Genomic DNA, 25058 nt, shown 5'->3' with positions numbered 1-25058 from the left:
CGTTAAAATGATGAAAACCCAAAAAGTCAAACGATGTCTAACAAAAAAGGTCAAAATTAATAAAATTGTGATGACCAATAAATATTATCATAAAATAATAAAGGTCAAAGGGACCTATTTTTCTACAGCTAATAATATATGTATATACATTACATATTATATAAATATGGTATTTTATTTTCTATACAATTATAGATGTACAGAGAACAAAGCCGTTATTTTTCATAAGAAACGCTCTCGCCAACGGATTTTAGTAGTCTATGGCGTTCATAGAATTATGTTCAAAACACTTGTTGTTGAATGAATTTGATATAAAATATCTCGTACCGTAGGTATTTTGAATAGAATATAAACACATCTTCGCGCAGTTATTCTATAGATGCCTCTTTAAAAAAAAATTTTATGCACGCAGTGTGGCATTATAAATTACAATACACGGCAGACTGTTTTGCGATGTCTGTATATTATGTTTCTTCTGTTCGTTACCAAGAAAAATACGAGAAATGATGGGAAGTGCGGTTTTGGAACACGTCCCTATCATTATTAGTGTAGAGTGTTGCCCTAATGAATGCAAATTCATACGCACTCTTATAATTTGGTATAATATAGTCAGTCAAGGACGGGACACAAATGCGACTCAAAAACCTCGACTGCATGATTTCATATAACAATCATAAAATCGATTTTCGCGTGAGCTTGCCAAATAGACATTGTAAAAAAAAATGATCATTTAAATATTTCTCGCATTATTGTTATATCTGTAAAGTTTTGAAATTCTATATTGCTATAAACGTATTATATTTTTATCAAATTTATAAGTGAACTTTATTTTAGTTTTACCTATGATAAATACTTATATCATATGAATGATATAATATATTATATTATCTATATGTTATTAAATTAAATTATTAATTTAATTTAATAAAATCGTTTCCGTTTTAAAATGCATAGTTAACATACATAAAAAATATACTATGTATGTTGACCATTTGTTACTCACCTGTATGTAATATTTTTATTTTAATAAATTCAAAAGGCGAATCTAAGGGGAGTTCTTTTAAGATTTCACTCACCGGTATTTCTTCTATATATTTCGCAGTTAATAAATATTTTACTTTGCGCTTAGGGAAATTACTGGGAAAATCGAAAAAATCACCTGTTTCAAATAGGTATCTATTTGATTTTCAATTTTTAAATATAGGAACTTTTAGAACTTTTTCAATGTCTGGAAAAAATGTTAACGATAAAAAAATAGGTTATCGTAAATATAATATACTTTTTTTTAAAGTATGCATTATAGAATAAATAAATTAATACAAATATGTAGGCGAGTGTGAGTTAAGTTCTAGTAACGACGCATGGTATTTGGTAGAAGTCCGAGCTGCCATATTATGTAATTATCCAAATTGTATTATATAATTTATTGTTTATATAAGATACAGACAGTTTACAAATTGTTATCTTATTCGAGAATACAACTGTGACAGTAATTACAAATTGAGTGATCACAGTAAGATTTTTTAGAATACATTTAATCGAATGTAAAATTATTATTATTTTTTTTTTTTTTACGTATCATCATCAAATACTTATTTAAACGTGTAATTAAATGTATTTTATAAGTAAAGTATCATAATTATGTAAAAACCCGTTTACGAAAAGTTATAAAGTATGGAACAAAATTGATTTTAACCTTTAATTAAATATTAATACGTTTATAAGATTCTAACATTCTAGTTTTATGACGATGTAACCTTGAAAATATATGTGTAGTTTTTTAAAAAAGTTCTAACGTATATTTGTGAGTATATAAAATACATGTAAGGTATTACATACAATATACATAATAATATTATAATCTAAATGAAAATAATGGTAAATTTTACTTTCTAATGATAATTTTGTATATGGTAGTATAAAAATAATAGTATACTACATATTTATTTATATTTTTACGTGCTCTCTGGTAACTCATAGCCGAATTTGACTTGATCACTTTAGAATAAGTATTTACGAGTATATTGCTTACTTATGTTAGTTAATAGAAAACCCTTAATGTTTATATTTGACAGTTGTAGGTACAATCGTTTTAATTGATTAATGAGTTCAATTCTTACTACAAAATAAGTGTTTTTGTTGTTTGTTCACAAATACCAAAGACAATACAGGATTATAAAACCAATAACTATGTTATAATTTAACTTTTCTCGGGTGATTCTGATTGTATTCAGTGAATAATAACTGATGGACATAAAAAAATATAGCCACTAAATTAAACAAATATTAATTCTATAATATTATACATATACAAACATTTTAGCCGTTATTAAAATTATTTTTATGAAGCTGAACTCATAAGCTTAGAAATTTTATCATTGTATTTAGCAACACTTTTAAAGTTTCTTTTCACAATATATTGCATGCCTAGTTAAAAATATATGCCTTTTAATTTTATTAAATTGTTATATTTTGTATTGATTCAAAATGCATATTATAGCATTTTAAATCAATACAAGATATACAAATTTAATAAAATTAAAAGGCATATATTTTTATTAACAACTTAATTGGCATCGACAATAGTTTTATACTATAAAGAAGTCAAAAGTTCTAGATCATTGAAAAACATAAGGAATGTTATTTTAAAATAATTAAATACGTATTTAATAAATTATATTTAATCTTACGTGTGAATTATTCATTTTCCTTGACAGTTTTGAAATGATTTTATCAGAAAATTTTTCCCTCAAATTGAATATTAAATGAGTATGTTGACCCGAAATAATTTTTTTATTTCTCACATTATGTACATTATTTAATTTTCATTATTTTTGTTAAATAAAGTAATTTTTATTTAATAATAATAATAAGAAAAATTACTACGTAAGTATTATGGTGTAATACAATATTTCTTATAACAAGTCACAATTATTAGTAAAATCAAACTATTATTTTAATTCCAGTAATAAATATTTTCTTATGTATGATAGAACAGTAATGTATCTCGCGTAAATATCAAATTCAATATACGTAAATACAATGTCCCTATCTATACGATTCGTGTATTCTCACACCAGTAATTGTTTATAAATAAGAATTCTACGTAGGTTGGAAATTATTTGGATTATATATATCGCAACATATAATTGTATAAGCTAAAATTGTTGGATATTGTATACGATTATAATCGTCAGCTAATGGAATTTTAAACCATCATAACTTGTAAGAATAAGGGCATAAAAAAGAAATGAAACACGAATATAATATAAATCAATGCTTGAATTCAACAGCTAAGTAAGTGTTATATTATTTATCATCATTCAGGTCATAAATATTATTTTTGGTTGTCTGTGCAAAGTTCTTACACAAGAATGATAAAATTGTATTTGCACGTGTGACATGAAAGCCAACGATGATTTACGAGAAAACATTGATAATAATATTTAGATGATAGAAGTTTTAAAGAGGAAAGATAAACAATAAAAACATTTTGATACGAAAAAAAAAATATCACAAGGTAATATAAAAAAGCTAAAACCAAACTTTAATTAATTATATAGACATTCGAGAGGTAAGAAGATGGATTATATATAAGAAAAATAGTAAACCAAAATGGTTGAATATACTAAAAGCAGCGGTTGACAAAGATAAATAGCATTGAGAACACTTTATTATCAGTTTTATTTTTTTTAAATATAAACAATTTAAAAAAATGTTTGTTTATATAGTTTAGTAATATTGATTGTTACGAGTCAGCAATGTATGCATATTTTATAAAATAAAAAATCAATAGTGAATTATAATTTATAAATAAATTCATTTTAATCAATAACTTTAACCTTAATTTCAACTGCGAGTTAAATTATTAAATATTTAAATATTTCTCTCCGTAATAATCATGTGTGTGTGTATTTTTTCTACTCATAATTAATATTTTATGGCTGTATAAGTTTTAACAGCGCATCACGTAGCTACCAATACTTTATGCGTTCAAACGATATTTGAATAATTTGCAACTAATTATCTACGTGTTATGTGTATACTCAACGCGGGGAGATAGTTTTTATAGGTATTTATATCTCCGTAATTGACGTAAATCGATCGATTAAACATAATTTTTTTAGATGGTTTTTATTATTTTCTTTTATATTATTTTTATTCAAATAAACGCTATCTAAACATATTATAATATTCAAATAAGATGTCTCTATATACACGAAAAGCATGTTTGTTTGCAGTTGATATACGTAGAACAACTATAATGCATTCTAAACGAGACATTCTCAAACGTACAATAGGTTTCAGCTTGTTCAGATTTAGATATTATTATAATATAATCGTTAAACATTATATTCCATTACAAATTTAAACATAATACAATTTAATAGTTTTCTGATCTGAATCTTATTTGAATCACTTTTTTTAAGTATTTTTTGTTAAATTCAGCTAATATTTAATCATTTCAAACATTTCAAATAATATTATATTTTATTCACTATTTATTTATTGTATGTATACTGTGTACTTATGTACGTTTTTTATTTTACATAACATAGTTAATATTCTCTTTCCCATGATTTATTGATTGATAATTAATAAAATAAAATAATTAATTTGTTGATAAAACCCGAGGGAAAACAATAAAATTGATAATAATTTCAAATAATATATAAAATATGTACTAAACAAATTTAAAACTGAAAATGTACAGACGCACAATATAATATAATCTAAACACGGCACATCGGTTATGCAATTTTATGGTGAGCAGATGTACTTGTAAAGAAAAGGCTTTCAAACTATAAAAAAAGATAAAATATTATTTATAACACTTATTAGCATATTGTACATTCTTATTATTATTTTATTGTAAATCATGATTCTAGATAATTATAATAAAAGGGCTTTGCATTGACGTAGTCAGCTTATGTATTTATCATTTATAATATTATTATAATCATTCACAACTTATAATCTCGGCGAACAACCTAACTATAAACCACTGTGCGAAATTTAATATTGTAAATTTGTTACCATAAATATTTTATAGATTTCCGATTTCCAACAAAACGCTTTAATACAAATTTAAAAAATATAATTATTTTATAGAATTATCAATCTTTTATTAAAATATCAATAAATCGTAAAATCGTAAAATCCAAAACAATACGTTTCATTAAAATAAATATAAAAGGAAAATTTATTAACATTACCAAGTAACAATTCATGAAATTACAATTCAATTTCTCAGTAATTTTGACTTAACGCTTTTACTAAAATATATTTTTCAAGTATATTTGTATAGCAATACAATACATGATTAATTTTATTTTACGTTTTAGTAGATTTTAAATTAAAATAAAACTAAGATTTTGATTAAACTTAAAAATAGAACCACTGTATGCCACCGACAATAGTTAATGTGGCTGGAAGCTATGTATTCATAATTTTATAATTCATTTGATATGGACGAGCAAAATTGTCTGCAAATCTTATTGCCATGGTCCAGCGTTATTGATGACGTCATAATAATTTAATTCGTATACAATATAGGTTTTAGATAACAACTCGTTAAAACAAAACTATTTTTAAAAGAATAAAAAATAAGTGAAATTTGAATGATATTTGAACACTATAATTATATCCATATATATGGTGAAAATTTTTTTTAAATATTGAAAATGAGTTAGGGATAAAGTTTAATTCCCATTTTATATGTAAAGTAAACCGCATCAATGAATGAGATACACAAATATTAATTATTATTTTTTGGGTCGTTAACTATATTTTAATGTTTGCTAAACGTTTTATAAAATATGATAATTTCAAATTTTAATTTAATATTTAAACGTGCAATTAAACATATAATTATTATCATGCCAATGCAGTATTTTTAATTTCAAGAATTTCATAGAATTATTATGATACTCGTTTTCAAATGTCGTTGAAAATGCAGATGGATTTTGATATAATGTATCATCGGGCATAATTACTACGTTTATATGCGACATTAACTAAATGCTAAAATATCAAGATTAGATGTTGAATAAAATTAAAAGTTAATGCGAATGTCCATGCTTTATACTTTGGATTCCATGACCAAAATTATTATAATTTGACATTTTAAAATTCCCGCTAAAATATTAATTCACATTAAAGCGTTTACATGTATTTCTTAATCCCGGAGTTAGTGTTAATTCGATTTGACGAATCAAATTAAATAATAAATGCACATTAATTTAATGCGAATTAACAATGTGTTTATATGCACTTAACTCTTGGACTAACTCAATGCGCATTCAGTTAATGCGCATTAACTGCTGCATATAAACGCGGTAATTATCAACAGTTCTTTTTCTTTGAAATAGCTTCTAATGAATTTAATTTTTCATGAAAGTTTATAGTTTCTATTCATACTTTGTGCTTTCTTCATTATCATCCAACCACCATATTAGTTTTATTTCTGCCGTGTCATATACCAATATTATACTGATGAAAAGTTTGAGTTCTGTTCTTGGTCAATTAATTGGAAATAATTGGTGAAAATATTTATGAACATTTTCAGCGTACAATTTCACATGTTCTTCTCACAATAATTTTTAATTTTATTGTATATAATGAACAAAATGTGAAAAGTTTTAGCGACATAATATTGTATAGAAAAATACAGTAAGTTTGGTTTCTTGTACAAGTAAAATAAAAAATGTATGTTCTAACTCCTTTTTTCCACAAACTTATTTTTAATATAAATTTTAAAACGAACGAATTTCCGTTCAGGTATTGTAAATAAAGAAATGAAAAAAAAATAAGTTAGAAATATAATAAGGTAAAATTGTTTTTTTAATATGCGTAGTGTAAGCAACTTAACTATTGGCATTTATATATTTTTTTTTATTTAGAAAATCATTTGTTTAACACATTATAATAATCAATAATTTTAAAATGGTCCATTATTTGATACAAATTTGCAGAAGAATAAACTCTAAAGTAACATAAATATTATTTTCATCGTTATTGAAAAATATATCATAATATCCTTAAATAAATTGCACGATATGTAAACAAATTGAATTACGTCAACATTTAATAATTTTATGGGGGTAAAATAATTTTCAAATATATTTTGTAAACATTTGATTTTTTTGGCTTAAAAAATATAGTTTCAATTTAAAAAAGAAAGTTAAACGTCTCAAACAATTTATATTATTTTCAAAATTATTCATTTTTTTTTTTTTGTTTTTGTAATGAAATATTACATTATAATATGTTATATTTGTGTATGTTTTCATAACAATCATGTTTTTAAACTCTATAAAATATAATGCTAAATGAATAATTATCCTCGTATTTTAGTCATAATGGATCCAGGGCAACTCTAGGTTCTCAGTTTTTGGAGTACTTATGGTACATTATTTTTATACAGATATTAAATACAATTTTTAATGGAATAAAAGAATGTTTCAAAAATTATATTATTCCCATGAGGATGTGAAAGTTTTAATGGCTTTTTATTCGTGACATTTTTTTTACGCCAAGTAGCTGTGCATTGGGTTTTATGGAAAATTACCACGTTGCCCTTAAACGAAATATATAGTGACCGCGTACACAAACACACGTCTATGTGCCAACTAACCGACAACTCCATGTTATTAAGAATGTATACGTGCCAAGTTTAATAAAATTCTGAGGTCTGATTTACCAGACTTTTTCACGTACGTTACCTCATATTATAGTTCATACAGAATAATAAAGGGTTTTTATGCTTTATATTGTATTCCATATAACAATCAAGAGACGGGATTCATTGAATAATAATAAAAATAAAAATAAATTTATAAATATATATATATATATTACCATGTATGATTTTCACTATATTTTAATGTGCCGACGAGAATAAAATAAATTGATTTTTCTTGTTTGAGGTTTATAAAGTTCAATCACGAATCTGCACGATTAAAGAAACGCATAGTTGGCAAATTTAGTCAGCTGTGGATCGGTAATGATGATAATGATAATAATAATAATAAAATGAATTGCAACCACTCTAGGGCAGCCTATTATAAAAACCAAAAACAATGTTTACTTACTTAAAAAATTAAACGATAGTTTTAGACTGGTTATAGTGGTTATTGAATTAAGCGTTATTGCATATTTAATAATGATTGCGTGTGGATAATACGATATAAAATGTTTACAGTAAACACGTATGGTGTTTGTATAGTTTAATAATATACATAATAATTTTACAATCTCTCTAATTATCTTAATACATTAGAAGAACATTAACATAATTTCATTTGCCACGAGCATAAATCGTCTGCCTGCACTTGCCTTGTTGGAGATCCGGGCCAAGGATCGTTGTTGGTTATAACCACATATTTTATTTATACAATGTTCATATATTTTTGTTTTTAATTGTTTGTGAAATTTTCTAACGAACCCTTAAAAATATGGACATCACTACCATACATATAGGATTAAAAATGTTCAATAGGTAATTTTCCTATGTCTAATATACCTATTCCCTACCTATTCATTTTAACAGGCTGGCTTCCATATAACTTGTATTTATTATTTTACTTTATTGTATAATTTTAACTCAATCAGTATAATATTATAAAGAAATTAACATTATACATCATTAGGTATTTCTTAGTGTAGTAGTTTTCAATAATAAGCAAATAATCTTACCTTTGAAATACTGCAACTTCCCGCGTTACTTGAAACGTTTGATTTTACTTTTCTCCTCCCTGTACAATTTACTATTACGAATTCTACAAAACTGGCAAATACAAAGCACATGCAGACCCCGTCCCAAACATTCATAGCAGTCAAATTAGCTACATCGGGCAGGGTCCGGCGGAAACTGTTGGAAGTCGTAAAGTAATTCAGCATTGTCGTAACGCCTTAAAATACGAAAAATCATACTTAATTTAGTATTCTAATTAAAAATAAAATACGGTAAAAGTATATAAAAATAAAGACCAATAATTGTTCTTGCTGGTACTGCGTCCCATTCAAGGAAAAATGTGATGAACGATGAAGTAACTAAAATTAAGCCTGGTATGAAAATAGTAGCAAAGTAAAACGTTCTATCTCTACTAAATATCATTTCCACTTGTAGACAACTGTAATTACCTAAAAAATATTTATATGAAAAATGTATTTAAAACATTGGTTACAGTTTTAAGGTACAACAACAGTGAAATATGAATACACGAAAATAAAATAAAAATAGCATTCAATATAATATGAAATAAATAAAAATGATTGAAAATATAGATACTATAAGTAAAACAAAAATATTGTATATCATATTATGTCTAATATACTATATAAAATATAATTACCTCTCCAACTACCAGTAGAAGCACATTCATAAGTTCGATTTCGCTCCAAGTAAGCATTTGAAGTTTTCAAATTAGATGATTTTACTAAAACTGAATTATCGTCTTTCCAGACATACTTTAAATCAGACTTCTCATATGATACTGTGAAAAAAAGGTTTTCAAATTAAAAAAAAATGGTCGAAAAAAATATAATTTATTCATACCTACCTACCGTCAATTGATTAAAATCACCAATTCCCAACAACATTTATCTTATGCAAGAACAAACATCATTATCTCAGCATAGTAAAAATTATTTTTAATTTTAATAACAAGTAATAAAATACAATATAATATGATATGTATTATATTATTAATAAGTATTGTTTTAGTACCAATTTAAGACTAAGATTCTCAGACATATTTCAAAAAATACTTTACAAAAATATAAATTATGACTACATAATATCACCTTAAGGTTGAAATATTTATTGAATAGTATTTTGTAGCTTCTATGATATTCCGATTTCATTGATCGATCGGAATTTGGGTACATATATTTTATATAATTAAGGATACCTTTATCTAGTACACATTGTATTAATTTATAATTATTATTATGATATATTATACTTACTACTTTCCATGGCAAACGTACATAATGGTTGATCGAATGGGAATATATTCATTGATCCTTCACAACACAACGACAGATGACGCCTATGAAAAAAAAAAATTATAGCTTGAAATTATTTGCCATATATAATATACAGAAACAGACTATGTTCATTGTTTCAAATTTATTCGAAATTTCATTTGGGATAATTTAAAATACGTAAATGGAATTCTAATAAAACATTATTATATTGCTCTTATGTTTTTCCAAGAATTTTTTATAATCAACCTATATTTTAATTGTTTAGTTTGAAGTAGGAATTTTTTATCGAACATTTAAAACCGATGATATGTTTTCTATTAAAGTTATCTGAAAATGGACAACAGTATGAAATATGTTAAAATCACGCGTATCTGTCTCCAAATAAAAATATAAAAAAACTTTTTACTTTTCTGTGTAACAAGCAAATTCATCGTTAAGAACTTGACTATATAATATTATGTATAAACTATTGATATAAATTAAATATATAATATTTAACCTAACCTAACCAGTATTTAATGAATTAAGTATACCTATCTACCTACCAACTAATAACAGTAATAATGATCTACAGAAACGTAATATTATATATTTTTTTAAATATTTTCAATTTTTGTATTGTTTAACAAATTTATATTTAATAATTGTATATAAAATTAAAATAAAACATATAAATGTATACATAGTACATACCTAGTATGATTAATATGCAAAACATACGTTTTTATGGAAAATATACACTTATACCCAAAATATGCAAAATAAAAATGTTTAATATTATTAATTTAGATATGATTGATGAAAATCCATTTACTGCATGTAATTGCTTATAAAAATATGGACATTCATTATATGCAAAATGTAGTCTTTATATAAAATTATTGGGATTTTTATGTAACATCATTTTTTCAAGTGTTATGACTTATAATGTAGCTCTAAGTATGAAAAATGTTTTGGGCGATACTAATTATTTTAATATACAATATCAATATATTTTTGGACTGGATAAACAGTTTTTTCTGACCGATTTTGTGAAGTATCCATGTTTTGCATTCATACTATGCCCATCATTGTTATTATTATTTATTTATCAGAATATTTGTAAGGTTACCCCTTGTTGTATTTTTTAATAATAACTTTAAAAAAATATAAACGATTCAATAGCTTTCCATTTAATATTATAAAATATTAAGTTATTTTATTTAAATTTATTGTAAAATTTTACATTTTACTTTTTATGAATTTTTTTAACTTTTAAAGTATTTTGTTTAAACTCTTGAGCATTTATTTATTGTTATAATAAAAATCTATCTGATTGATAAGTATACATAGAAGACAGATCATGGCTATCATATTGAATTAAATATCATACAACACTCATCAACTGCTGTCTCTTATCTACAAATAACTGCCGATAACAATATTTCTATTTTAGTTTTCTTTATTCATTGAAGTATAGTTCAAAACACATTTAAAAAAAAATATTCGAGAATTACTTTTTTTTTTTTACCTTTCAATAATATATTTTAAATACCTTTTTTGAGATTTTTAAGTAATTTTCATTTTTTTAGGGCTTTTTTATGATTTTTTAGGCATTTCAATTAAATCTATATATAGTTATAGGCACGGGTAAATAATATCTCTATAACTCTACCTGGTTGTGTACTCTACTCGGCCATCACCGTACACGTTCAGAGTGAATCGTATGGGCCTCTGGGTTGGCTTAAAGTCGCCGTGCATGTGAAAGTTCGTGTCCGGCAGCCAAATGTCGCCCTGGTGGTGGATGCCGTTCAGAACACTGAAAGCCGTCTGATTGGGAAACTGTAGCCTTGAATCATACCATTCTTGTTGCAGCAGAAACTCAATGTCGTATTTCTGGAACAAATGACGAGTTGCGTGATACAATCACAACGATATCGAATTGTATGTGTTAAGTAGCGAAACAATGGGCATGGTTACGGGATTGATTACGGGACCGGGGACGAAAAACAAATAAATAAAACTATACCCTCACAAACTTGGCAAAAATAATATGGGTACTAACTTTTCTAATGTAATAAAAAAATTACGTTTCTTAGCGCATTGTACACTTTTCAGTTCCCTTAAATGTTTTATCGCAAACCAACGAACATTTCGAAACATTCAACTACAGAACGTTATTCTTCAACAGAATGCCGGTACATTATTTATTATCGCTGCAAGTCAACTTTTTTTATAATAACCATTTTTGACGTTTTATGACTTCCGTATCAAATTTCTTCATTTGAATAATTTCACAAGCTGATATAATTTCAAAATTAAAAAAGCGGCATTTTTTAAATCGTTTTAACAGTTTTAGAAAAAGGTGTCGTTCAGCATATTAGTTGAAAAACAACATACCATCAGGTGACATTCCATTGAAATTGAAAATAGGGACACGCAAAAATATCTGAAAAATGTTCACTTTAAACTCAGTTCCCCTGCACTTCTCTCCCGGCTCTAAGTAAAACACTGCGCTTACCCTATATAGGCGGTCTTGGTCGAGTCGTCAATCGAGTATACCTGCTCTAAGTGTGAACACGTCGTAAAAGTATACCGGCCGGCCGTGTTTTATAAATAACGGAAAATATCATACGAATAAATTATATACGTACTTCGCGTTTAACGCGCGATTATAGTGCCGACGGGGCCGTTATGTAAATTAATCCTCGGGGTGCTAAAACGCACTAAACAACACGAGTGTACTTGGAAAATTGCCCGATTTTGGACTATGGCGACAGTGCGTGATATATATATATATACACACGAGTAGTTCATCAGTGTTTAAAACGCGCGTGTTATAGAAGTTCTCATTGTCCGACATGCGGGGAAAAATATTAAAACATCAAATTCACAGTATATATGAAATATATGTACCGCCTCGACATTGTTGTCGAACGAAATTAAAACGAAGGGTTACGCACTTTACGCACTTACACGGAAATAGCGTGTATCTGCGTCGTAATTAGATTTGATTTAGAATGTACATATGTATTTTTTTTTGCCTTTTTTTCGTCGTCATAAAATTGTACACGACTTCATCAAAAATTCGTTTCTAAAGATACGATATTGTTTTATAGCTTAAAAGTAGACCGTTTCATATTTATTTTTTGCTTCAGAAATATTTTAGAAGGCGATTTATTCGGAACGGTCCAATAATATTAGGTTATTTATGAATATTTTCTCACAAATACAATTTGTTTTGGACTATAGTTTGAATTAATTATGAAAAACACTAACTAACTATATTTTATTGTAGAAAATATATTACAATTTTTTTACGACTATAAGTCGGATGGTCAATTAGTCCCCCTAAATCCACGAACAGACAATTTGGCATACTCAGAATAGGTTTTATTCGCATTGTTTACAGCAATGATACTCATTCGCTGCTATTGTTTTTCTAAGAAAACTTATCTACAGTAGAAGAATTAGTGAAAAAAAAAAACTTATCTCTGTTATTGGATATTATATTATGTGCTTACTAAACTTTCAAGTTTTAACCGACTACTTGGTAACGAATATTTATAGCTGGCTAATTGGCTGTTCAACAAATTACGAGAAAAAAATAACAGTACACTGTAATAACAGCTCTAAATTATTGTTTAGTATTCACAATACAGCTACTAAAATCGCTATATATTATAATGGTTCAGTATGGGTTACATTTAAATATTATAATTTATGTACTAATTTGATATGGTGTTTAACATAGATTTATGGTAAGTATCTATACTTTCATTTATGAAAAAAAAATATACAAAATATCATCAACAATATGGTATAGTAGGTATTGATATTTTAATTTTATTTAACTTCATGATAAATGTCCAAATCATGTATTTTAATAAATATTAAAAAAATCAAAATAATTATAAGTTTACCAAGCTTGATTCGTCGGGGGATGACAATGTAAATAACACTACGCTGACATTGACTATTGAAGGACCTGTAAAAATATATACAATAAATGATAATAAATCGTTCTTAAATATTTAATATATAATAATTTCATAGGTAATATATTATCTAATAATATTTTTGTACCTACGTATTATCATAACGTTTAACACACCGATCTATAAACAATTATCAAGTACTAAAATTGTACAATGCAATTTAATAGAAACTCTCGTTGGGACAAAATATTATACATTTTAAATTGCACAATACAAAATTGTTAATCATAATGTACATTACTAATAAAATTTAATAATATCTCCTAGTGATCAGACTTATATTGTTGTGTTCTATTTGAAATACGTCCACAATTGTAGTTATTAAGAGTATTATGTTCCTATATATTATCTAGTAAATATATCTTATGAAATAAAAATATACTAATATATTATACAATCATTATATATATATATAAATTTTAAATAAATTAAGTAACTTAAATCTATATAGGCACACGACAAGATATGTCTTGTGCAAAACTTACATAGAGTTATGCAATTTAGAAGTAATCTAGCAATCCATTAATCATACTTAACTAAAAATTAAAAAGTATGTATTATGGTTAAAGAAAATAACTTAGGTAAATCAATAAATTATGGCTCCATATTATTTTGAGTAACTTTCATTAGTGTAGGTATATGACATATGTTGATTTTATAACTTAGAAAATTTCAGCGTGTTCAATTACTGTAGTATCTTTCTCAACTGGTTTAATACCAACGTATTTATAATGAATAATTTAGGTATTAGGGATGAGGTGACTGTGATATTTTGGAATACTTTAATTTTATTTAACTGTGAATTTTTAGCCAAACCCCGTACTTATTGTATCGAATGCGTCAATATTAGCTTTATAAGCGTCTGATTAACTAAAAGTTCGGTTTTAAAGCTAGTAAATTTGTTTTTTTGACAAAAAAGAATAATTTTTATGAGAGGTAGTGTTGTTAAAAATTAATTTTTTAAATACTTTTATAATGTAAAACATAATTTATGACATTATATAAATAATGCTTATACAGTATACCGAATATAATATACTCACTGTGAAATCCATATTATATATATTATCTAAAATCATCAATTACCTAATGAATCTAGAAACCTAATTAATAATAGTTAATCGTGTTATGTATTATGTTTAAATTAATCACATGGTAACATAATATTGTATCGATAATAATAATTTAATAGTTTAGTCAGTTACTGCGTCCACTTTATGTATATAATATACAATATTGTGGCGAATCTATTGTTATGTATATATGCAATATGCATATATAATATTATACCTACATAAGTATTTAAAATAATCAACCGAGGAAAATATTTGTGTGGAGGAGTTTGAGCGGTATGCAATTTTCAGCACAACTACACATGTCAACAGTAATATTTGATAAATATAGGTATGAATAGGTGTACGTAATCTGTTATCCACCTCGATTATTAATAATATTATACGATTAATATTATTTCATATTTCATATTTCTATTACGGTTTTCTGCTCGCTGCACATATTGTATGATGTAACTTAATCATCTCTTTACGTTTGACTGGCTATATAAATTCGTTAAAAGGTATACAAACTTGTATGCGTATAATATAATATTTATAAATATAGTATGTGTATACAACTAAAGTTTTTGACAGTTAATATAATTTCTGTAGAGTGAAAATATACACCTATTTAAATTATTAAACTCGTAATCATAATTAACTTTTTATGTAATCAAAAGTATCAGAATAACAGTATTGTTTAATACATTTCCATACTATATTTTGAGTTTTAGAAAATGGATTAAAAATGTATGTTTCTCTAACTAAATTACGAATTTCAAAATGATTTATATTAAAATCGATTATGACCGAATTTAAAATGTATAATCTACTCACAACAAACTAATTTCGTATTTAAAAATAATAGTAATTGAACCAATACAATTCTGTTATTAGATTATTGAGTTTCGTTTATGTACTTTGTACTTATTTCAAAGCTGAAAATTTAAAAACAATTTAATTTTTATAATATACTTACCATAAGACGGTGGCAATAATCGCTTGTCATAAATATCGGTATTCAATAGATGGTCAAGTATATGTTTGTCCGATTTTCCATTTTCAAATCTAAATACAAAATATTTATTTTATGTTTAAAACTAGTTAATCGATGCTTAAATCATTAAATGAGTAGTACTTTACAAGATAAAAGAAAAGATTATTTCCAATTATTATATTCAACTATTACAAGAAAAAAAAATAACCTATTATATTCATTTTTTTTTTTGTGGTGCTTATTAAAAATAAATATATTTTATTATTATAAAAACAATTTAAATAATAATGTTTATTTGGTTAAAAATTTTAGTTATTGAAAACGTATAAGTATATAATATTTATAAAATACGTTAAAAATGGACTTAATAAATCAGTGAAGGCGGTGTTAATCACTGCCAAGGATAGGCCCAATAGTTGTAAATTTTAATCGTATTGGTAATAACGCTCAAAGACATTTTAGATTTATTATCTTTTTGTAAAAAATGGTAACTGAGTATGGTGATATTTCCATTACATCATTGTGATGTAAGGAAGATAACTTAGTGAAGCACTTTGTTATTTTTTTATTTTATAAAAACTATAAAAAGAATTGGACAATAGTTTTATGAAGAATTAGAAAATATATTATTTTTTTCGATCAGTCTTGTTTTATTTAAAATGATTTAACATAACATTTAAATGTTAAAATTGACATTAATCATTAAATTAAACATGATAATATATATAGGTTAATCATCATATTTATTATATCTACATTTTGTTATAATCAAGTGATGATGAAATATTATAATAAAAATAATGAATTAAATTATTTAGATTTATACTTATGGAAATATTTATAATTTAATATTAAGTTTACATTTATTTATTTTTTTAAATGTATTTATTTTTGAATGTATAAATTGGCACGTAAAATTGAAAAAGATGGGCCTTGCTGTATTAAGTATTAAGCTCTATTTAATGAAATAGTTTTTTCTCTTATTATGCAATTATATTATATAATTTTATATTTTTTTTATTTATAATACCGTATATTACTCTACTATACAATATATATATATAATTTAAGTATAGTAAATTAATTTATGAGATTTTAAATTTTAGTTATTTATCAATATAAATTATTCAATATTATATTTTCCTATATAACATATTGATGGATGATACTCGTAAATAAATTAATGCATTTATTATTTACCATTCAATATCAGAAATATATTCTACAAACATTGATTTAATTTAAAACGTTAAATATTATTTAGAAGGTAATTACTTACTTAAATGGTACTTCTTTTGTCTGCAGTGATTCTGTATATTTCAATATTGATACATATAGTAACGATGCATACAATATTTTGGAAAATTTCATCGTCCTAAGATAATAAGTAAAAACAAATATTAATTTACAGATCAATTGTGTATAATACTTGGCTATTAATTAAGTTTTTGGTGTAACGAATATCTACATTACATTATTGTGATATGTGTGAAATACTTCGTTTTTATAGTCCAATCACGTTTATATATTATACCAATTATTAATACATATTATATACACAGACAGACGTATTCAAATTATCAGTTATCGATAAATTATTAGACATAAAAATTGTTCAAAATTCATAGAAATAACTAGAGCTTTTATCAAGCGTGTTATCTATTACCACATGTAAAATATTAATAATAAATTAGAACACTTATAATATTACTTTATTATTATGGTTGTAAAACAAAAGTATTTTATTTTAATCAATCGGCTGCTAAAACCTTTGAAAGTAGTATTTATAGGTACAAAAATCAGCAGATGATTAAGATTTGGTCGATTTTGATTTAAATCGGCCAATTTTATCGCACTAGATTTACAATACAACTTACACTAGCGTTTTGTATGTTTACAACTATATCTGTTTGATTATATTTTTTTTATAATATCTTATCGTTAATAATGCACAGCAATTATTATTGAATAATCTAATAGAAACACGACCAATAGATTATTCACTGAGGTTATTATTCGTATTAGATTACATAGAAAAATCATAACATGCCATCCGTACGTCATATTTGAAAAAAATTAATTTTCGTAATAAAATTTATATTATTGCTAAAAAAACATATCAATATTCGTTAAAATTAAGAATTATTATAATTGCATTTACTTGTCATTTATAAATTTCTAATAATATATTATATTATTATTTATTATATTTTATATTTTATGCCTTACCTTTGATTAAATTTATGAATAATCCTACTAGTTGTGAGTATTGTGACTAATTATTCAATAAAAAGTACACAATTTTAGTTTATGCTTTAAAATATTGTTTATTTTTTATTTAAATTCATTTGAACACTGCTTATAACTACAGACTATCGGAGAAATACAATATATCAATATAATCATGTCATATTCAGGAGCATTTCTCTCTGTATCATATTTTTTCTCTTGGCTACCATTTCTCTCTAAATCCAAATTATTTTTTACTTTTTAATATATTTCCTTTCCATCATTCTGCATACAAATTATATTTAAGAAAAAAGGTGAACAAGTGTGTACCACTATGCTGTAAATAAGGTTTCGAGTGGATCACTATAGTTTATGTGTTAAATTTGATTTGATGATACATAATTGCATACAAATACGATTGATCGGATACGGTCTGCTTGTCAACCAACGTAATTAAGTATATTTCATGATATGTTATTGATATCGATATTAAAGTGAGGAATTATTGGTATTATGATAGGTTGAATTAATGTTTTGGCGAAAACATTGCATTTATTGTATTATTAGTTAATACTAAATTATATTATTGTTATTGACTTTTGAGTCAATACTACCTTACCATAAAGCAGTATGAATATTTAAGTAATCAAGTATGAAGTAATAATTTTTTTTTTAAATTCTGTCTGGAATTATGCACAATTATATAATATAGATAAAAGCTGATATTTTATTGGTTTAATTTTCATCTGTCATTTGACCCAGTTTTTCGCTCGAACAATACACAAATCTTTATGTACTTGTCGTTTCATCGTGTTTTTAAATCACAATAGTTCACTGATTCAAAAAATATCGTCCTTTTTGTTTAGGAACGAAGCAATGTAAGAAGTGTAAGAATAATGCATTCGGAATGAGCAACGTTCATATTATGACGTATAACGTATTATAAAAAGAGAAAAAAAGAGTCCTTTGAAACCGACCACACTTCGTGCGCTTTCATTGCTCATTACATCCACCGAAAGCCCGTAAATACTATACCGGTGGCCATTTTCTAGAATTTTTACACAGATGCACAATAAAGGACTTTTGATGTGCTTGTTTTTATTTCATTTTTTTTTTCGTTAATAACCGTCACTCTTCACACGCGAATGCAAATGTGCACATTTTTTTCCACAATGATTCATAATATATATATCACATAATTTATATATATGTAATAGCATCGCTCGAAGAACAGCGGTTGAGGTTAAACATATTTCTTATATACTTAAAGTGCTCTAAATTATACCTACACTATACAATCACTGTAGTTACATTTACTATATTGTAATAAAATATATGGTCCACGGAGCTCGTGATGTAACCAAATTCCCGTAAATTGAGGTTTGTAAATGCAACTACGATCAGTTAATAGTAGTTGTAAATTATAAACGATAAGTACGGTTTGATCATTAATTTTTAAAATTTAAATATGAAAAATAAAAAAGCTATTCACGACTTTTTCTCTTTTTAATATTATATATATATATATATATATATATATATATATATATATATGTGTGTGTGTGTGTGTATATAGTGGCTGCTGTTAATACGAATTATTCTAATAATATCAACCACCATTATTGCTTGCTCGATAAAAATACGCAAATAAAATTATATACACAGTTATTGCCAAATGGCTCCTTCAAATCCTTAATTTCTGTGCAAAATTTTTAATTTTGATTTATAATAAAATATTAAGTATTACAACTACAACTGTAAATTAATCATAACAAAACTATTTAACTGTTTTAGACTGTGAGTGGAACTTTTATTTTAGATTCGGTATTAATCTTACAAAGATGTTTTTTTTTAATTTTTATAATTTTGTCTGACATTTTGTTGTAATGCAGATATTTGTTTCAATCTCAAAATTTAAAATTCGATCTTTTCGGGTAGTTAATGGTGGAAAATGTAATCTAATTTGTAAAGTCTAGCTGGTTTTTATGTGTTAATAATTGAAAATTTGAGGTACATTATTTTTAATAATAGAAAAAAAACTGAAAACAGATTGTTAAACAACTTGAGTATTTCCCCAATACCAGTTATCAATTTGTTTTCACGTTTCAATTCAAAAATAAATATTTGAGGTTTTATAAATTCTGTATATACTTTCCGTATATATGTTAACTTTGTAGTGCCAGATCCACGTACGTTACTGTTGCATCAGTTTAAAAATATCAAAAATAAATATTTACAAATATTGTTTTTAGTCGTTTGGATTCCAAGATTTGACATATTTTATTAACATTACAAAATTGACTGGTCCTTGGTTGAAATGTTAAAGGATAATTAAATTAAATTAAACAGAATTTAGTGACAGTAGAACAAAAATAATTACATTCGATTTGTTTGTAGGAATTCTGAAAAAAACTATAGTAATATAACGTAAATTATCACAATAAATAGACGCTGAGACTAAATAGATATAGTGTACATTGACCTAAACAAGGTGTTTATTAATTATATTTGTTACTGAATATTAATTTTTCAGACAATTAAAATAAGAGTCTACAAATCCCTGTCATTTTAACTATCCTATTTGCTTATATATTTTACAACGTTTTCAATTTCAAATGCCAATGAGTTACATTATTCAAGAGGGAATTAAAGTCATCTGTGCAGTACAGTTTGTCTTTCACATATACGTAATCTTCATTAATTACTTAATCTAAGTGTTTGAATTCTATCAGACATTTCTGTTAGCAAATGATAATTTAAAATAAAAACAAAATAAAACTTGTGATTTGTAATTATTACAATCAGCTCTTAAACATTGGTGTGAAATAAATGGTTTTTTTTATTAAATCTATCAACATTTCAATAGGTTATATTTAACAGAAAACAATATAGGTACATTAGTTGTTGGGTAAATTGTTAATGAGAATTATTTAAACCGTGTTTACCAAGTCCAAGATATCTTATACAATGCCCATATATTTATGTCATTAGAAAGTATTTAAAAAATTATAGAAATGTCAAAAACACACTAATAAAAACCTAAGTATCATCTATAAATACCTATAAATATACATAATTTGTATTTTAGAATAAAATTATTACATTAATTCAGATGTTAACTGTTTAAATGTGTTAGTTATCCTGTAACTATTATAATTTGTCAATTTCTGGCCTAGAATCCTATGTTATTCATAGTTAGTATTTTCACAATTAATTCTTTCAAATTTTTACTACAATTTTAAGTTGTTTATTGTACCTATTACTACTTTTCAGTTACTTTTATTTCAATACTATGTAAATGGTTATTTTTCATGGACTATGTACTACGATTTTGTAATATAAATTTATTTTACTCGACATCAATACGAGCATAATATTATTCTTTATTTTCTTTTTGGTCAATAAACGTAGGTATTGAAAAAAAACACCTATTACCGTTACCAAGATTTTATTTTTATATTTTTCAATGCAATATTTATTTTATTCTTTGTGTTTAATATAGAAGTTATAATTTTTTTTAAATAAATCAAATATGATTAAACTATAACTAAAATGTAGGTAATATAAAATGCATTTACATTTAAATCAACCTAAATATATGGATTATATAATTATAAATGAAACGTTTTATAAAAATGAAACAATTATAATGCCGATATTAAATTAGTTGTTGTATGTTTTTTGAATATACATATAAATAAATGTACAAATGTAAAAACTAATGTATATTGATCAAGTAAATAAATAAATTGTTACTTTTATGAATTTTACAAGACTATTAACATACATTATTAATTGATTGTAAACATTGTAATAATATTGCTAATTTTAAGTTTAATCATTATAATTTTTAAATAAACATATAATAAAAACAAATCGTTAAATCGCATATTATATTATACATTCACATAAATGCATGATCAGTTTATGTATTTGCTGAATGCTTATAATGCTTATCAATGATCACATTAATAATACAGTTTAACTATGATTAGTTTATGAATTATAACACTAAATGATTTTAATATCGGTTAATATACGTTATAACCCGTATAAGTTATAAGTAGTTTGAATTCGGTTTAGTTAGACAGACGTTTTTGATTATGTTCTATTACAAATAAAATTTAGAACTATACAAACACGAAATAAAACAATATTACGGACTAAAAAACAATACGCATACGGGAAATGTATGAAATCTATATTTAAATATAAATTTTAAAATAGGTATTTGCTTATTCGAGTACTTACTACAATATATTATACAATATTCAATATAACTTGTAAGTATATGCTCATACCGATAACTGAACACTAAAACGATTGTTTTTTTGTTTCTGCACTTTAGAACATGTTACACAGAAGGAAAGAAACAATATACCACGTTTCCATTAGACAGTGGCGGATTGCGGTTCTGAAACATTTTAATAAAATCGACGATAAATTTTGTACTTCTGAAGATATACATGTTAATACAATAACTGCACCTGCAGTGTAAAATAAAAGTGTCTACCTAGCCGGATTTAGAATCCATTCAAAAAAACGGCGTGAATATAATATTATGCTTCCAACGCTCATTTTATCCATTGAGTCAACGCCCAAACGACTGTTTTCATTGAAATTGTTTCCCAAACGTTAAAAAATGCATTAAACATTGTATCGTTAAACATGCGTGTATACATTATGTTTGCATATATATTCCATTCGCAACAGAGAACGGTTTGGATAAAAGAGAACTCAGTGGCAATAAGTATAAAAACTCTTTGTGTTCGCTGTTCACGTTATAATGAACTTTTGAAATATTTTATACACGACGTGTGTACTGATATATGTACTCGTATTCAGTGTACTTAGAACGACATACAAAGTTTAACTGTTTTCGACATCATAACTGATTTCGCTTTCTGCCTTTTAATTAATATTTTTTTTTTGTTGTTTTTCGATTACAAAATCCAAAAAAAAAGTTATGAAAAAACTGAGCAAAATTAATTGGATCTCAATTGTTATTATAAAATGTTCCCGATTCTATAGTTGTGTTTACTAGCCTTTGATATTATTGTACGTCAATACATTATTGTATTATAATTATTATTTGTTATTGGAAATACTTATTTTATTAACCGTACTCTAAACTTTATGACTAGATACTTCCTAAACATTTCATTATTTCAAATGATAATTTATCACTAATTTAATTAAATATATGATATCTGACAATAATAATATACCTTATTGATATAACTGTATACTAAGACTTTTTTATAATTATTTGTATTCAATAATTTATAGGCATTTCCATTATAATTATAATTTATCTTAATTAATTGATAACCTGTCTCTCAAACCTCAAGACTTCTGGGAATATGCGTGCATATTTAATAATTATTAATTTATGAAGGTTAATATAGTTAATATTGTTAGTATTTTTCTATTATTTTTGCGTAAGGCTGCCAAGGTGTCTTGTTCGCTATTTTTCTAGACACTTAAATGTGAAAACTTCACTATCACACCTTGTAAAAAAAAAAATCTGATATATAAGTTCAATACAGTTTACTGATTACTGTCTAGTACTATGTCTCATCAATTAAGTACTTAAAATACTTAAATTATCAAATACTATGCGTAAAGAAAACCAGTTACAAAGTATATAATATAGTAAACAATTTTCTACTGAATGTATAAAGTAATTAAATATAATATAATGTATTATATTTGCTTTTATTCTTCCACACAAATGTTAGTTATCAATGTATAGTTACTACTTAGTACTTAGTCAGTTATAAATAACTATTATTTATTTAATATTAAGTTAGTGTGTACATTTTATTTGATGAATCTCATTTTTAATAACGATATTGATTATTACAATGTAAAGAATGCATACAATATATTATAGTATCCAAATAATATCTATCTGTAGTATTTATTATAAATGCTATTACTAACTATAATAAATGTATAATAATAAATTTTCTATTAATTACGAATACACACAAATTATTGTGCTTGATCGATTTAGTAAAGATTTTTATTTTTTTAATAATATAATATGGTATCCATTGCATTATTTTTGGATTTATCAAAACTTCTTATAAATAAAAATAAATATTAAAAAAAAACCTTTATATCTCTAGCCATTATATTCAACAAAATTAATGCGTGGGAGTAAAACAAATATTTGTAATGTTGAAGAGCAACCGAATAACTCATAACGAGCATTGTTAAGTAGGTAGGCATTTTCAAGAACTGGTAAAAAATGTCAAAACAAATTACTACTTGAAAAATATACTCCTAATAGTTTTCTTTGTTAAAGAAATATAAATGAAAACACAGAACTCCGTAACTAAAGTATAAAAACAATACCTATATAATAACATGCATAGCTCTGCTCTGAATCTAAAGTAAAAAAATTTAAATATCTGATACAGTTTTATTGTTTTAAATATGTAAATATTTTTAATATCAAATTATAGTATTAAACAAATCATTCTGTTAAAATGTATATCTTAATATATTATGAGTGGAGTGAGAGTAATTTATTGGTGTTACAATTATATTGTGTTTTTTTTTGTCAGTTTACAAGGTTTACAAGGTTTAAAAATGCTTAAATTAAATGCCATGCTATTATAATATATATATAAGTACATATTTTGGAATTTAAATTAAAGTTAAATTTAAGTTAATTTTTAATTCTCTTGTTACTAAAAAATTAATTTGTAAAACCGTAAAAAAAATGAGTTAATTGTATTAGTACAACATATTAGTTATTAATAAATATGATTTTGATTATAACAATGTAAGAAGTAA

The 25058-nt window shown here is 24.7% G+C and overlaps 1 protein-coding gene across 2 annotated transcripts in view; it reads right to left on the bottom strand.

Moving 5' to 3' along the window:
* The window catches only part of LOC132932374 (glutamate-gated chloride channel-like), a 57641-nt gene that overhangs the window by 19943 nt on the left and 12640 nt on the right, over positions 1-25058 (bottom strand). Inside the window, exons 2-10 of one of the 2 annotated variants that reach the window (XM_060998728.1) lie at positions 22503-22665; positions 17302-17397; positions 16005-16093; positions 13896-13960; positions 11648-11868; positions 9973-10055; positions 9357-9497; positions 8992-9144; positions 8698-8912 (exon numbers count right to left, since the gene is read on the bottom strand). In XM_060998728.1, coding sequence (XP_060854711.1) covers positions 8698-8912; positions 8992-9144; positions 9357-9497; positions 9973-10055; positions 11648-11868; positions 13896-13960; positions 16005-16093; positions 17302-17393 — 1059 coding nt within the window. In that variant the 5' untranslated portion in view covers positions 17394-17397; positions 22503-22665. The remainder of the gene's footprint in view (positions 1-8697; positions 8913-8991; positions 9145-9356; positions 9498-9972; positions 10056-11647; positions 11869-13895; positions 13961-16004; positions 16094-17301; positions 17398-22502; positions 22666-25058) is intronic. The other variant, XM_060998727.1, reaches the window with a different exon arrangement.

Source organism: Rhopalosiphum padi, chromosome 1 (genome assembly GCF_020882245.1).
Source record: "Rhopalosiphum padi isolate XX-2018 chromosome 1, ASM2088224v1, whole genome shotgun sequence".
In the NCBI taxonomy this organism is placed as follows: Eukaryota; Metazoa; Arthropoda; class Insecta; order Hemiptera; family Aphididae; genus Rhopalosiphum; species Rhopalosiphum padi.
Note: the sequence above shows the minus strand (reverse complement) of the source record. Positions and strands in the feature narration are given on the sequence as shown.